The sequence below is a fragment of the Aotus nancymaae genome, unplaced genomic scaffold, assembly GCF_030222135.1.
Source record: "Aotus nancymaae isolate 86718 unplaced genomic scaffold, 86718_ANA_hifiasm-v0.15.2.pri h1tg000003l, whole genome shotgun sequence".
NCBI lineage: Eukaryota > Metazoa > Chordata > Mammalia > Primates > Aotidae > Aotus > Aotus nancymaae.
The window spans coordinates 36,125,724-36,143,077 of NW_026988414.1; the positions used below are offsets into that span (position 1 = coordinate 36,125,724).

Here is a 17,354-nt window from a genome sequence, read left to right on the forward strand (position 1 = left end):
CAGGCACGGCGGCTTGCGTTTGTAACCCCGGCACTTTGAACCGAGGCAGGTGGATCATCTGAGGTCAGGAGTTCGAGACCAGGTTGGCCAACAAGGTGAAACCCCGTCTCAACTAAAAATATGAAAATTAGCGGGGGGGGGTGGGGAGGTGGGGGGGGGAGGCGGTGGCGCGCATCTGTAATCCCAGCTACTCCAGAGGCTAAGGCAACTTGAACCCAGGAGATGGAGTTTGCAGTGAGCCAAGTCATGCCACTGCACTCCAGCCTGGACAACAAGAGCAAAACTCCATCTCGGGGGAAAAAAAAAAAAAAAAATCCAACGGCTCAAGAAAACATCTCAGGCCCCTTAAGTAAACTATTATAAAATTTAAAATTCAGTGAAAGTGATTTTTCTAAGCATAGAGGTATCTAATAACTTTCTCCAGTTACCTTGAGCAGAAGCAAAATTCAGGGTTTTGCATTTTCCTGGACCCAAATGTGTTACCTGCACCTGAAAGTTTAAAGGGTTTGGCAGTGTAGGCAGGATGGGGGATTGGCTGATTCATGGGGCTCATGCGCAAAAGAGCTGCCTAGGCAGAGAATATTTACCAGCCATTAAAACTCTCCAAAACAGACTAGAAAACCAACCCAAGAAAAAAATTATCTCCCTTCAGAGATTTCTTTACACAACAGCAGTGTACTGACCAACTAGGGAGGGAAAAAGGAGGGCAGGTTAGGTCTGGCAGGGACATTAAGACCCACTATGCCTGTAGCACATGACTGACAAGTAGTAAAAGGAGATCTAAATGAGGTATTAAAGGAATCTGTGGGAGGGGGAATTCAACAAAACAGGTGGCATTTTAACATTTTTTTTTTTTTTTTTTACAGTTTTGAGGCCTATAAAGGGAAAACAAAAATCACTTCACCAACACAGTCAATGGCGTTATCTTGGATTCCATAAAGAAGGTCAACTACTTCTCTCTGAGGATGAAGTGCACTTTCCTAGTGTTTAGATTATTTACATTGCAACCTGAATTAATCTGAGGGAAGATGACATTAAAAAGTTCCATACCCATGTGGCAAAGTATTTGGAGAGCTGAATTTTAAGCCATGGGAAATACAAAGCATCATACAGAAAACAAGGACTAACACAAGCATTTAGGGATGACACAGTGCCTCCAAATATGTAAGCTTCTTCACCATTTTAAATGTCCATGACAGGCCAGGTGCAGTCGCTCACACCAATAATCCCAGCACTTTGGGAAGCCAAGGAGGGAGGACTGCTTGAGCCCAGGCATTCAAGACCAGCCTGGGCAACATAGCTAGACCCCATCTCTACAGAAAATTAAAAATTAGCCAGGTGTGGTGGCATGCACCTGTAGTCCCAGCTACCAGGGAGGGTGAGGCGAGTGGATCGCATGAGCCTGGAAAGTTAAGACTGCAATGAGCCATAACTGCACCACTGTACTCCAGCCATGGCAACAAAGTGAGACTTTGTCTCGAAAATAAAACAAACTTTTTTTAAAGTCTATGACAAGCTAGGCGTGGTGGTTCATGCCTATAATCCCAGTACTTAGGAAGGCCGGGGTGGGCGGATCACCTGAAGTCAGGAGTTTGAGACCAGCCTGGGCAACATGGTGAAACCCTGTTTCTACTAAAAATACAAAAATTAGCCGGGCACAGTGGCGGGTGCCTGTAGTCCCAGCTACTTGGGAGACTGAGGCAGAAGCATCACTTAAAGCTGATAAGTGGAGGATGCAGTGAGCCGAGATCACACCACTGCACTCCAGCCTGGGGAACAAAAGCAAGACTGCGCCTTAAGAAAAAAAAAGTCCATGATAAAGAAAAATGAGACAAAGACAGCAAAGTAGAGAAAAATAATTTGGTTATAACTCACTCTCATGCAAGAATTACATGAGCTCTAGCTACTGCTCAAAATAACACAGGAAGAAACACTAATTAACATGCTCCACTTCAGTAAAGGAATGCAAATTATAAAAGAAACAAAAACCCAAACCCTTAACATAAATATCAAATATTTATCAAAATATTTCATGTCACATAAAGTATCATATATTCTGTACCACAGATCTTATTCCCCAAAATTTTTTAATTTTTCTCTCAATTCAATAATGTGTCCTTTAAAAGTATCTGAATGCATGTAAATTATATAAAAGAACACTTTTTAAAAATGACTGGAAAGACACCATAAATATTAACTATATCATCCACAGGTAGTAGGTTTATAAGTAAATTATATTTTCCTTTTAGCTCATCGATGGCTTAAACATTTTCTACAGCCATCAAGAATTGCTATTATGGAAAAAAAAGGGGGGTTGGGGGAGGAGGTTTATAAAATGCCATGTTAACATTCAGAATTTTAGAGGCTGGGTGTCGTGGCTCACACCTATAATCCCAAGCACTTTGGGAGGCTGAGGAGGGCAGATCACTTCAGGTCAGAAGTTTGAGATCAGCCTGGCCAACATGGCAAAACCCCATCTTTATTAAAAATACAAAAATTACGGCCAGGCGCGGTGGCTCACGCCTGTAATCCCAGCACTTTGGGAGGCCGAGGCGGGTGGATCACAAGGTCAAGAGATCGAGACCATCCTGGTCAACACAGTGAAACCCCGTCTCTACTAAAAATACAAAAAATTAGCTGGGCATGGTGGCGCATGCCTGTAATCCCAGCTACTCAGGAGGCTGAGGCAGAATTGCCTGAACCCAGGAGGCGGAGGTTGCGGTGAGCTGAGATCGCGCCATTGCACTCCAGCCTGGGTAACAAGAGCAAAACTCCGTCTCAAAAAAAAAAATACAAAAATTAGCCGGGCGTAGTGGTGCACATCTCTAATTTCAGCTAGGCTGAAGCACAAGAATCGCTGAGCTGAGGTCACACCATTGTACTACAGCCTGGGCAACAGAGTAAGACTCTGTCTCAAAAAATAAATAAATAAATTTAGAGTTCAACTTCAGAACTTCCCATTTGTCTCATCAAAAATATTGGAGTCACAAAACGTCTTGCCTCTGACTCCTTGACACCAGGAAGTTTACTTTCCCAGTGGTATATGCCCTCAGGAACAGGGAGGGCACATGGCAAGACCCACAGGTGTTCACACAACAGGCTGTACCACTTACCTTGATGTCTGCGAATGGGGTAGCACTGGCTTGTCCACAGGAAAAAGAAGGAAGCCTTAAACGAACTGGTTTTCCCCGAGACTTCTTGGCTAGAAGCAGAAGATAGGTAGCTGTGAGGTGATCATATTGCCACTAGAGGAAAAGAAAATCAAGTTGGTTAGAAGACTACATGTTTGTGGAAATGATGTTCTATTTTAAATTAACTTTTTTCTTCAATGTAACATTCAGAACTTTAAGAGCCAACAGGTTTACAAGGCATATGATGAAAAATAGCAACCACCGCACCACACCTCCACACATGCAATTTCCACTCCCGCTAAGGAGCAACTTTTAAACAGTTTAGCTATTTCTTCTGCTATTAATTCTGTATTTCTAAACTAAATGCTTACATAGCTTAAATTTTTTTTCAGCTTCAGATATTATGCATAAATTTCCTAGTATGAGAAATATGAATTTAGCTCTATTGCAACTCCCTCCCTGTCCCACATACCTCCTCCCTGTATCCTCCTACTATAATTTTATCACAATGTTTAGCTAAGTTAATATTTACATTATTATGATTATGTAAATAGCATTCACAACTAAGTAGGGATAATGTTCAAAATATTTCATTGGTACCCTGACACCAACCATCAAAATAGAGGCCAAGAGGTCAGCAGGGTCCCGGGAAACTCCTGCCTTTCCAATTATTATTCTTTTAATTATGAGAAGAGGGGAGGGAGTAGTGTCCAGGACGTTCAAGGGAAGTAACAGGGCAACAGGCAGGACACCGGAAGTAGTGGTTGTTTACCAGTCAGTATATCAATACACTAATATTTTAACAACAAATGTGGTCATGCTGGCTGAATATTAGCTCTGCAGCTCAACCACACAGGGTGCTATTCTTGCCTGTCCATTTTTTTATACCTTTGTTTTCCCTGAAGATAAAAATAGTCAGTTATTCCTTACGAATTGGACTCCACCATCTCCAACACTTTACCTCCTTTCAACATGTTCATACACATCTGCTAACAGCTTCCCCACTTAGAGAGATTCCACCTAATGTCTGCATCCTATGCTCCACTCTGGACCAGGTTCTCAGCCAACTACTCAATTGTCAGTCTAGGAATTCCTTTCCCCTCTATCTTACAACATAGCCCCAGTTTCTTAGATTCTAAGTATTCTTCTTTCTTGGTTTAGTCTCTCGTTTTGGTAGAACATATCCTCCAGTGACTTCCTGAGGGCACATACATGGGAGGTAAATTTTTTGAGATCTTGCATGTCTGATAAATGACTGCATTCTATCTTCACATTTGATTCTGATTTGGTTAAGCAGAGAATTCTGGGTTGATAATAATCTTCACAGTTTTGATGGCAGTATACTCTTCTTGATTATAGTCTAGCTACTGAAAAACCTATGGTTACTTAGATTTTGATTCTCCAGCCTTTGTGTATAACCTTTCGTTTTTATCTTTGAAAACTTCCTGAATCTTATATTTTCCCCTAGTTTTCTGAAATTCCACTAGAACAGGTCTTGGTATAAATCTATTTTCATCTACTGTTTCATCCCAAGTTAAGCCTCTTCATTCTTGAAAACTCATATTCTTCAGTTCTGGAACATTTCTCTCTCTTTTTGTTGTTTTTAACCTAAAAAAATTTTTTTTTAATTTTTAATAAAACAGAGATAGGGTCTCACTATGTTGCCCAGGCTGATCTTGAACTCCTGGCCTCAACCAATCCTCCCATTTTGACCTCTCAATGTGTTAGAATTACAGGGGTGAGCCATGGTGCCCAGCCTGGAATATTTCTTCTTGAATTATTTTTCTTTTTTTGAGACAGAGTCTTGCTCTGTTGCCCAGGCTGGAGTGCAATGGTGCAATCTCGGCTCACTACAACCTCCACCTCCTGGGTTCAAGCAATCCTCTTGCCTCAGCATCCTGAGTAGCTGGGATTACAGTCACATGCCACCACTCCTGGCTAATTTTTGTATTTTTAGTAGTGACAAGGTTTCACCATGTTGGCCAGGTTGGTCTCGAACTCCTGGTCTCAAATGATCCACCTGCCTTGGCCTCCCAAAGTGCTGGGATTACAGGTATGAGCCACACAACTGAGACAGGTTCTACTTTTAAAAGATTTCAAATTAATTTCATTTTCAAACACTTTTACTGAGCTTTTAATTTCTGTGGTTACATTTTAGATTTTCAAGAGCTATCTCTTGGACTGTTCATTTTTATTCATCTTATTCCTACGTCAAGAATGAAAATCACTTCTCTTATCTGAGAATATTAATTAGCAGTTTTCAGCCATTTTCTCCCACTCCCTGCATATCTGGGGTTTTTTCTCAGTATCTACTTTTTCTTCTTTTCTCTCCCCACCCTACTCCATTTGTTTTGATCTCTGAATTTCATGTTAGAAGTTTTCCTCAAATTTCTGGTGATCTTTGGTTGTCTGTTTCTACTTAAAAGTGAAGAATTACATTACACAGCTGATTAGAGGCTCTAGGTGTATGATGCGGCTGCTCACCTCAAGGCCTTTTCTCTGAGATGAACAGACAGGAACCAGAACTCCCAACCACTATATAGTAGGACATTTATCTTTGCTTTTCCCTAGAGATAAATCTACCAATATTTTCCCCACCCTCATTGCAAATAGGATACAAATCCTGGTTTTAGCATTCTCAAAGTTGAATAGGGAAGGGAATTAGAGATGGTGGTTCACTGTTCAATATGAAGACTTTGTGCACCCACTTCAGAATGGTTCCCAATGGTTCACCATCCCCACTTGAGCTGTGTCTGGTACAAGAATGCTTTGTGATCTCCAGTCTTCTGCTGGGATGGGGAAGAGGAGGCTGTTATGCAGCACAGGTAGAGAAAGGAACCTAGGGTTCTAACTGCTTCTAATACAGGCTTTCACCCAGTCTTCCTGTTTTCTCTCCTCACTTCCCTGACTTCATAGGCTCCTGGTACCTCTGATTCCTGAGCCTTTCTGGAGCTCTCATCAATTTGCTTGTTGCCTTTTCCCACTGCAAGCACTTAGCTTTCAGCTTTCTCCAAAATGCTCAGAAAACTACCACTTATCTATTTTATAACTTCTAAACTTCTATTGACATCCCTTTGTCCCCTCTTTTATTCTGTTTGTAAATGTTTTGACTTTCTCTTCCTTTTTATTAAGGTTTTAGGAAGTGTTCGATGTAAACACAGCTGTTCGATCCACTATGTTTAACTGAAAGTTTCTAAATAATGTACTGAGAAAACTACGGGGCTATCTGCCCTACAGAAGTATTAAATGTTAACACTACTGAATAGTCTTTCATGCTATGTAGCCCCCTCACAAAGTGCATGACTCAAAAGTCAACTACCAAATCTGTTTTCAGTAATGAATTTTATTAGTTAATAACTGAGATGGCCACAATCATAGTATATGCTTTGAAATTTGCATAATGATCCAATCAATCTAGTAGGGAAAGTATAAAATATTGTCATAAATAATGAAATGTTGCCTTTAATCCAAACAGGGTGAGGAAAAGAAAGGACAAAAAAGGCTTCATGGCCGGGTGCGGTGGCTCACATCTGTTTTAATCCCAGCACTTTCGGAGGCCAAGGCGGGTGAATCACTTGAGGTTAGGAGTTCAAGACCAGCCTGGCCAACATGGTGAAACCCTGTCTCTACTAAAAACACAAAAATTAGCTGGGCGTGGTGGCAGGCGCCTGTAATCCCAGCTACACGGGATGATGAGGCAGGAAAATTGCTTGAACTCGGGAGGCAGAGGCTGCACGGAGTGAAGATTGTGCCACTGCACTGTAGCCTGGGCAACAGAGCAAGACTCCATCTCAAAATAAATAAATAAATAAATAAATAAATAAATAAATAAATAAATAAATAAATAAGAAAAGAAAAGAAAAAAGGCTTCATGGAGAAGGTGTATGGGAAACTATGGTGGGTGGAAACTATGTACTTATAATCACTCTTCACTTTCCAAAAACTTTGTTAAAGATTTTTTTCCCACCCTACATCTATGATAGCCCTATGTACAACAGCCACCTTTTTGAAAGAGATGTCATAAACTGACTAGAGACAATGACTAAGAAACAAGTTGCCACTTTTCTTATCAACAATGCCATGGCATAACTCAGGCATTGTAAATAATTCCTGGATAGTGCTAAGAGTTTTAGATTGTGTTTTCTAAATATGCATACTTCTCATTATGATAAGATGCACAGGAGAGTTCTGTGTTCAATAACAGATAAATCAACACATTAGTTACGCTTTCAGGTGATGTCAATCCACAAGTCTAAGACAAAGGTTTCCCTTATCTTTTAGGCAATTCCTTCATTTGAAAGTCAAATGTCTGAAAATGATAGGGTTACCTATGAGGAAGTTCCATTTCTAGAAAACTAAAAACATTTTTAAATCTCCAGTTAAATGTGAAAGAAGTGTCTGGGCACCTGGGTTGAGGAGAGGCAGCTACCAGTGCAGAGGAGCAGAGACATGGAGGAGTGGCCTCTATCCTTCCTCTGACCCTCCTCCAGAAGCCCTCACTCTTTACACACACGGATGTTTATATCACAGGGGTGGGGAAAATGGATCTGTCCTGGTCTGAATAGGTTCCCGAACACACATGTGACCCTTAGTGAAGGCCCCCTAGCAGATGACTGCTACTGCCACAATCCAGAGCCACTCAGGGCTTGAGGAACAGGGAGAAAGTAAGGAAAGCACTGTTGGGAATCTCGAATACAATGAGATCATTCAAAATGATGAGACATAGGAGACTCACTGCTGCATATAAAAAGCAGTTCCAGAGCACTCCTCTATATAATCTAAAAGTGGGAGTTCTTATGAGTTGAATGTTTGAAAGTAATATTGTTTCTCTCTCTCTCTGCACAAAGATCGGCAACATCACACTGAACTAATCTCTCTCTGTCCTGTCTAATCAGCCCCAAAAGTGAAGGCAGAGCTCTCAGGATGTCACAAAAAAACGTAACAGACCCTGGCTAATCTCAAACCTGGTTTTCCTGAGGCTCTTCAAATTGAAAAGTATGTAGAATCAACATGAATTCTCTAAGACTACCCAGACAAGGGTTTCTCAACCTTGCACTATTAACATCTGACCTGGATAATTCTGTGTTGTGAGGGGCTGCTCTTCTGTGCATTGAAGGATGTTTAGCAGCATCCCTGGCCTCTACCCAATAGATGGCATTAGTACACATACACAAACCCCAGTTATGACAACCAAAAATGTCTCCAGTCACTGCCAAATGTCCCATGAGTGGCAAAATCACTCCTGGTTGAGAATTGACCTAGACCAATACTTCTGAAGCTTTAATGACCATAGGAAACCACTTGGAGATTTGACGCAGATTCTGATTCAGTAGGTCTGAGGTGGGGCTTGAGATTCTGCATTGCTAATAAGCACCTAGATGCTGGTGCTGCTGGTCCTAGACCACACTTTGAACAGCAAGAATCTAGAGCACTGCTTCTTGATTCCTGGCTGCATACCACAATCAGCTGGGAAGCTTTTAAAAAATTCGGGTGCCTGGGCCATATCCCAGACCAACTGAATCATAATCTGTGGGGTTGGGACCTACACATCAGGAGTATTTTTAAAGTTCCCAAGAGATTTCACTGTACAACCAAGGTGAGAATCTCTGATCTAGAGTATGTAGCCTATATCCTACTCATCCCTGAGACTGAACAAAGTATGAACAGGGATTTAAGAATGAGAGAAGAGTATAAAGGAAGGAAAACTATTACTTTCCTCACTGCATTCTTGATGTTGGTCATGCTTAACTTTCAGAGTAACTGAGAAGATCTTTAGAGAGCCTTAACACCAGGAAACAATCTATACTATGCTTCGTTATGTTTTATGCATCAGAAAGCAAACAGTTCATATTTCCGTTTCACTTTTAAATCTAAAAATTATAGGTAGAGACCTCATAAAAGATACCATTTTAAAGACTTTTTCTCATGATTATTGAAACTCTAAGTATGTTACTTTAAAGATTCAGATTTTTAAAGTTTGTGGATCTCATACCAATTTGTCCTGGATAAAATGACATGATGTCTGGAATTTATTTGGAAATATCCCAGCTGGAAAGGGAAGAACGGAGAAAATAGTAGGATATAGATTAAATGGGCAAAATGTTATTAACTATTGAAACTGAATGATGGGAACATTCAGTGTGGTTATACTATTCTCTGTACTATGGTGAGTAAAATTTTCTATAATAACATTCTTTAGGCCGGGCGCGGTGGCTCACGCCTATGATCCCGTATTTTGGGAGGCCGAGACTGGTGGATCACGAGGTCAAGAGATCGAGACCATCCTGGTCAACATGGTGAAATCCCGTCTCTACTAAAAATACAAAAATTAGCTGGGCATGGTGGCACAAGCCTGTAGTCCCAGCTACTCGGGAGGCTGAGGCAGGAGAATTGCTTGAACCCAGGAGGCGGAGGTTGCGGTGAGCCGAGATCGCGCCATTGCACTCCAGCCTGGGTAACAAGAGTGAAACTCCGTCTCAAAAAATAAAAATAAAAATAAAAAAAATAACATTCTTTAAAATTTTGGTATCTATAGTCTTCCATTAATGATCATTCCAAAGAAAATGTCCTACAATTGATTTTTTTGGTGGCTTAAATGGAAACTTCAAATTTTCACTGATGAAAGAATAAGGACCTTTCAAATCTTACAGTAATTCCCAGTTCTTACTATTCCCCTAAAGGCATTATCCACAAAAAAATAAATTATACTACCATTTCCAGACATACTCTGTTTATCTTTACTTATTATATCATTCTCCTTACTGAAAAGAATTGTGCCTTAGCAAACCTTTGTTTAATTAAAAAAAAATTGCTTAATGACTCCATCTTGCAAGTTAAAGAACAGATAAAACAAACATAAATCATAGGTGATAGAAGACAGAGCACTGGGCCAGAAGCAAAGTGAGGGAAAAGTCTCACCCTTCATATTAGAGACAGCTGTGACTGCCCTAATCTCTTAAAACACACACACACACACACACACACACACACTCAAAACACAGGTATGATCTAGAGACTTTAGTATCTGAAATAGCCAAAATAAGGCAACACCAGAATTCATAATACTTTTATGGTATTTGGTTTGTCTGCTTAGGGGTGACGTGACACTGCTGGGTTGCTTTCAGGTGAGAAGAAAATTGCTTTACGTCTACCTCATTTCCACAGCAGAAATCTAGTTGCATGTGAAGTAGTCAAAATTAGAACTCTGTCCATTCTCTGTGCACTAGTTTATTGTTTCTTAATTATTTTTTCATGATAATTCTTCATCAATGTTTTAAGCATCAAATGTTCATTTTTAAATAAGATACCTAACACATCAGGATTGTGTGAAAATCATACATAAATATTTTTAAAATTCAATATTTGTACCCATAATAAAATCATTGGTCTGAAAATGCTATACTATTTTTCATATACTGATAAAATAAAAAACAATGAAACAAAAGGTATTACTCTCAAATTCAAGCTGTATTTCTTTTTTTTCTGAGACAGAGTTTAGCTCTTGTCACCCAGCCTGGAGTGCAGTGGTGCAATCTTGGCTCACTGCAACCACCGCCTCCTGGGTTCAAGCGATTCTCATGCCTCAGTCTCCTGAGTAGATGAGATTACAGGCGTGCACCACCACACCTGGCTAATTTTTGTATTTTTTAGTAGAGACAGGGTTTCACCATGTTGGCCAAGCTAGTCTCAAAATCCTGACCTCAAGTGATCCTCCCGCGTCAGCCTCCCAAAGTGCTGGGATTACAGGCATGAGTCACCGTGCCCAGTCCGTGCTGTATTTCTTACCAGTGAAATTAAATCCTCCATTGTTTGCCTGTTGTTTCTGTGATGTACAGAAAGTTCTGTTACGCAATCATCATCAAGGTGAATAAACTACAAAATAAAATTTATACACTTTATTAACAAAAATTACAAATATATTCATTGATTTGAAATTTTTAAATCAGCATAATTACTTTATACAATCAAACACCATTATGTAAAAGTAACATGAATTTGTCAATTTCTTGGGAAAGAATAAACATTCTCTATAATCTTTTAAGATGTAAGCATATGCCAGCAACCATTTCAAGAAGATGAGCTCTTTCCCAGCTCTTCATATCCCTATCATCTGAGCAAATTGTTGTTAAAGTTCTGTTGTACCTGTAATCCTAGCATTTTGGAAGGCCAAGGCGGAGGGATCACCTGAGGTCAGGAGTTCAGGACCAGCCTAGACAGCATGGTGAAACCCCGTCTCTACTAAAAATACAAAAATTAGCCAGGCTTGGTGGCGGGCACCTATAATCCCAGCCACTTGGGAGGCTAAGGCACAAGTATCGCTTGAACTCAGGAGGCAGAGGTTGCAGTGAGCCCGAGATCGTGCCACTGCACTCCAGCCTGGGCAACAGAGTGAGACTCTGTCTCAAAAAAAAAAAAAAGTTCCGTTGTACAGCCCAGGGACTGTATACCCACCTTCCCTATCACAAGACCTGCATTGGTATTTTCATCAAAGAGCGGCCACCTAGGCATCTAAAATCAGTGGCTACAACAGACTGGTAAAAGGGTGATTCAGACTTGTAGAGCATAGGGTGTCTCAGGTTATATTTAGGTTTAGCATAATTCAAGGAGCCTTTATGATGATGCCATAGATGCCACACAATCATTATTATGCTGAACCACAATTTTAAAAAAGAATAAGAGCCTCTACACAAAATTCATGTTGCTTAAGGACAGAAATTATTCAAGTAATCCCTACATGATGGTACCTCACTAAAGGTGGGGCAGGAAATGGGTTCTCAGAACCAAACAAGGATCACTGAGAACAAAAAGGCAGGAATGGCCTGGCCTGGACCTGGAAGAAAGCTCAGAAGATTACATGGGAAGAGAAGCAGGAGAATATAACTTTAAAATTCACCTTTCCAACATAAAAACTCTCTTAGGCCAGGCGTGGTAGCTCATGCCTATAACCCCAGCACTTTGGGAGGCTGAGGCGAGCAGATCACCTGAGGTCAGGAGTTTGAGACCAGCCTGACCAACATGGAGAAACCCCGTCTCTACTAAAAATACAAAATTAGCCGGGTGTGGTGGCACACACCTGTGATTCCAGCTACTCAGCTATTCGGGAGGCTGTGGCAGGAGGACTGCTTGAACCCAGAAGGCAGAGGTTGCAGAGAGCCCAGATCACACCATTGCACTCCAGCCTGGGCAACAAGAGCAAAACCGTGTCTCAAAAAAAAAAAAGAACTCTCACAGCCCCAGTGAGGGATGCTTTACATTTACATTCTGCTTAAAGGCCTCCTCTCCAAGGTACACAGAACAGCTGGAATGGTTAGCATCTCCCTCCTGCTGCCTGAGGTCTGTCTTCCTGTGATCTCTGTCCACTGGGAGTTGGTGCAACCTTACGGCTAACAGGCTTTGGAATTAGACAGACCTTAGTTTTAATTGCAACAGGACTTAATAACCATGTGGCCTTGAATATGACTACACCTCTGAGTCTCAGTTTTATCATCAGTTAGAGAGAGATGGTACATGCCCTGCAATACATGTAACATAGAACAAGTTCAACATCTCAACAGAGTTGGCCCTCAAAAAATGGTTATTTTCACCAACAGTCATAATTCTATTTCTTCTGATAGAAGAGGCTTTCAGAAATTTGAGTATTCCTATTATGGGCAATCCTTCCTCTCCAAGTCTTCTGTTTTTTAGATCTGTCAACCTTCACTTTAATGATTAACTCCCTTTACGATTCTGGCCCTTTCTACAGATCACGCTCCAGGTTGATACTACACATGGAAGTGAGGTATTCAGAACCAAACATAACATGAAAGAGAGGTCTGCCTAGCACAAGGCAGAGCAGTATCATGAGCTTCCCTTGTTTTGAACGTCACACTTGTATCAATGAGCTTAAGAGAAAGTTAGGCTGCCATCATAAAAATAAACAGTAAAGACAAATTTTTCCCCTCAATTCATATGTTGAAACCTAATTACTAGTGTAATAGTATTAGGGAGTTGTGCCTTTGGGAGAAGAGTAGGTCATGAGTGGGCTCTGCCCTCATAAATAGGGTTAGTACCCTGATATAAGAGGCTCCAGGCCAAAGTGCAATGGCTCATGCCCGTAATCCACAGGGCTTTGGGAGGGTGAGGTGGGAGGATCACTTGAAGCCAGGAGTTGGAGACTGGCCTGAGCAACACAGCAAGACCCCATCACTACAAAAAAATATTCAAAAATTAGCCAGGTGCAATGCCTCACATGTGTAGTACCAGCTACTCAGGAGGCTGCGGTGGGAGGATCACTTGAGCCCAAGAGTTCAAGTTTATAGTGAGGTATGATCAAGCCACTGCATTCCGGCCTGGGTCAAAGAGTGAGACCCTATCTCTTAAAAAAAAGAAAAAAAAAGAAAAGGCCCCAGAGGCCTTTCCCCTCTGTCCCATTCCACCATGTGAGGACACAGCAAGAAAGAATCCTTCTATAAACCAGAAAGTGGGCCCTCATCAAACACTAAATCTGCTGGTGCCTTAATCTTTTTTTTTCTTTATTTATTTTTACTCTCCAGAACTCTGGGCTCTATGATACCTTGATCTTGAACTTCCCAACCTCCAGAACTGTGAGAAATACATTTCTCTTCTCTCTAAGCCACTCAATTTATGGTATTTTGTCATAGCAGCTCAGACTAAGAAAGCCTTGCATTATTGACTGGTACAAGCACAACCTCATGGGTTACAAACTAGAGACCACAAAGGTTTATACTAGTGGTACTGTGAAAGTCCAAAGTGCTAAGAGTAAGTTTTCATTGTGCTGCTTTGACTGTGGCTGCTCCTCGAACTACAGATTCCCCCTCAAGATGATCTCAACCTCAGAAGCCTAGACATTTTAATACCTGTCTTGTTGATGTCATCACTACTGAAACAAGAAAAGAAATTTTTGAGGTTCCCTCCATCATCTTAAGTTTACAAAAGATTTTTTTTTTAACTCTAAAAGAATCCCTTTCTCCCACAGCCTCCTTCTTGTACCTTTACCATAGGGCATATGTATGAGAAAGGGAGGAGATGGAGGAAGGGGGTGCCACCATCTCTGCTGGGCTCCTGAGCTAGAAATAATGAAATGAGTGGGGTAGAAAAGATACCAAAGGTCTGAAAAACATGATTCATCTCAAGCTGTGTTTTCCAAAGAGGATCAATACTTAAAGCGCTCTGAATTCTCAGCAACACATACTCAAGTTAAATTAAGTACAAAAATGCATCAAAAATTGCATACCAAAAGCTAGCCAATTATTTTGGATTATCCGTGCCTACTACATTTCCTGTTCACTAGGGCAGAAAATGGAACTGACTGTAACTTCTATTTGATACAATACTTGGGTACCAGAACTATGTATGAAAATGGTAGGAGGAGATCATGCATAGAGTTAGAGAACAGCATCTATACCTTAAATATTCAAGCAAATCTGAATTTTTTTTAATAATTCACTCTTGACGAAACACAATACTGAAAGAGAAAAGCAAATCCTTCAAAAAGCAACAACAATCCATTATACCTCTCCTGTATATAATTCGTTTGATCCTGTAACAGCTCTGCAAGGCAGGCAAAAGAGATTAATGATACACCATGTAAAGGTACTCTATAAATGGCAAAATGTGACCCAAACATGTACAGATTGACATTAGAATACCCATATTAGAGGTAATAAAATGAAGACTCAGAAAAGTTACCGTGATTTGCCTAAGATTGGCATTTTTCATTCCTAGGCCCATGTTTTTCTACCATAACCGAATACCATCTCTCCATCACTCTGCTCAACAGAGACCAGAAAAGCAATGCTTGCTACAAAGGCTGCAAATACACAGGATGTAGGCCCTGAGCTTGAATCAGCTAGCCTAACAGATCCATTCCATTCCAGAACCCTTTGGTGTGGGTTCAAATCCTGGTTCTACAATTATTCATTGCTTGACCTTGAGCAAGTTGCTTAATGATTCTATGTCTCAGCTGCCTCATCTGCAAAAGGGGGCAATAATAGTACCTACTTCAGAGGGTTGGTGTACAGATTAAGCCCATAGGATAGTACCTGACTCTTAAAAGTACTATCCTAAGAGTCCTGCCTATATTATACCACAATATAATATACAGAGAGCCCTTTCTATAATAATACACTATTTTACTCTACGTACTCAATAAATAGTAGCAATTATTATATTAAGATGCAAGGGAAACTGTATACTCTTTTAGAACACTCAAAACGATGTATATTTTACTTTATACTGTGTCCCAAATAAAAAAGACTCTTCGGGTTGCAGAAAGCAGACTTTCTTCATTTTGGCATCTCTTCTAACACAAACAGTAATGTATCCTATCCTATTAGAATCATGGCTGAGAAGATGTGGAAAGCCCTCCACACATGGAGAAATGATGACCCCCAATGGCTGAACACAGGCATTTGCACCACCCATCTCTCCACCTCGAAAGGGGCACATCACAGCTTCCCTGGTTCTGCTGCTGCACGGCTCAGACACTTGCACATTCTGCTATTCTTAGGATCTTGGTGTGGTTGCTCTTAGAATTATGTTGTATTTTCTGAATAGATAGTAAAGAGGTCACGTAAGGCCAGGGGAATTTGGATAAGAGAAGTTTTAGGAGTTGACAATCACAGAAGAATCAGGATTGATTTCAGTTCAGGCCATATGGCCCATTAATAGTGGGCAGAATAGTGAGAAGGGGCGTGAAGCAAGTATAGTCTATCTTTCCAAGATGAGCTGGCCACTGGGAAGGGTATTTACACTGGTATGATTATTCCAGAAAGCAAATACCCCACAGAAGTACCAATACCACACCATAGCATATCTGAGACACACTTCTAAGCTATTCTGTTGATTCATGCACATGTCCTAGTCCATTGCAAAGTTTTGGTGAGGAATCAGAGAATATCCCTAATTATCTGGAAAGCCTATTAAAATACTTCTCTTTGGGCCAGGCTCAGTGGCTCATGCCTGTAATCCCAGCACTTTAGGAGGCTGAGGCAGGCAGATTATGAGGTCAGGAGTTCAAGATCAGCCTGGCCAACATGAGGAAACACCATCTCTACTAAAAAATACAAAAATTAGCCAGGCGCGGTGGCAGGCACCTGTAGTCCCAGCTACTCAGGAGGCTAAGGCAGGAGAATCGCTTGAACCCGAGAGGCAGAGGTTACAGTAAGCTGAGATTATGCCACTGCATTCCAGCCTGGGCAACAGAGCGAGACTCCCTCTCAAAAAAAAAAAAAAGCGTTTTTAAAAAACAATGTAGAAATAATATTTTTAGAATTGCTTAAACTTAAATAACACTTACGGTTGTTTATGTTTTTTACATATACACATATTAGACCAGTTCTGTAAGTACAGTCTGCAGATGCCCGAGGGTCTCCAAGGTCAAACTATTTTTATAATAATATTATTTTTCATTTTTCTTTTTTTTTTTTTTAAGACAGAGTCTCACTCTGTCGCCAGACGCCAGGCTCAAGTGCAGTGGCACGATTTCGGCTCACTGCAACCTCTGCCTCCTGGGTTCAAGCAATTCTCCTGCCTCAGCCTCCCGAGTAGCTGGGACTACAGGCGCGTGCCACCATGCCCAGCTAATTTTTGTATTTTTGGTAGAGACGGGGTTTCACCATGTTGGCCAGGATGGTCTTGATCCCTTGACCTTGTGATTCACCCACCTCAGCCTCCCAAAGTGCTGGGATTACAGGCGTGAGCCACCATGCCCGGCTTATTTTTCATTTTTCAAAGTGTTGACATTTGTATGGATGGTACGAAAGCAGTGATAAATAAAATTGCTGGCAGCTGGGTACGGTGGCTCCCAGCATTATGGAAGGCTGAGGTAGGCGGATCACCTGAGGTCAGGAGTTCAAGACCAGCCTGGCCAACATGGTGAAATTTCACCTCTACTAAAAATACAAAAGTTAGCCAGACATTGTGGCATGTGCCAGTAATCCCAGCTACTCAGGAGGCTGAGGTAGAAGAATTGCTTAAAACCGAGAGACGGAGGTTACAGTGAGCCGAGATCACACCACTGAACTTCAGCCTGGGCAATAATAGTGAGATTCCCTCTCAAAAAAATTAAAAATTAAAATAAATAAATAAATAAATAAATAAAATTGCTGGCACCTTAGTACAAATCAAATACAGCAGCATCAAACTATACTAAAATATTGTATTATTTGTCATACACCTATAGTTCAAAAAAAAGTCAGCTTCAATTAAGAATTTCCTTGATAC

The 17,354-nt window shown here is 40.9% G+C and overlaps 1 protein-coding gene across 6 annotated transcripts in view; it reads right to left on the reverse strand.

The window, feature by feature from the left end:
• MELK (maternal embryonic leucine zipper kinase) overlaps positions 1–17,354 on the reverse strand; it is a 148,710-nt gene that overhangs the window by 67,401 nt on the left and 63,955 nt on the right. For 5 of the 6 annotated variants that reach the window (XR_010343903.1, XM_064379974.1, XM_064379970.1 and 2 more), the window contains exons 11-12: positions 10,917–11,003; positions 3,114–3,245 (exon numbers count right to left, since the gene is read on the reverse strand). Coding sequence is in view for 5 of the 6 variants with exons in the window: in XM_064379974.1 (XP_064236044.1) it covers positions 3,114–3,245; positions 10,917–11,003 (219 nt within the window). In the remaining variant the exon portion in view is untranslated. The remainder of the gene's footprint in view (positions 1–3,113; positions 3,246–10,916; positions 11,004–17,354) is intronic. The other variant, XM_064379979.1, reaches the window with a different exon arrangement.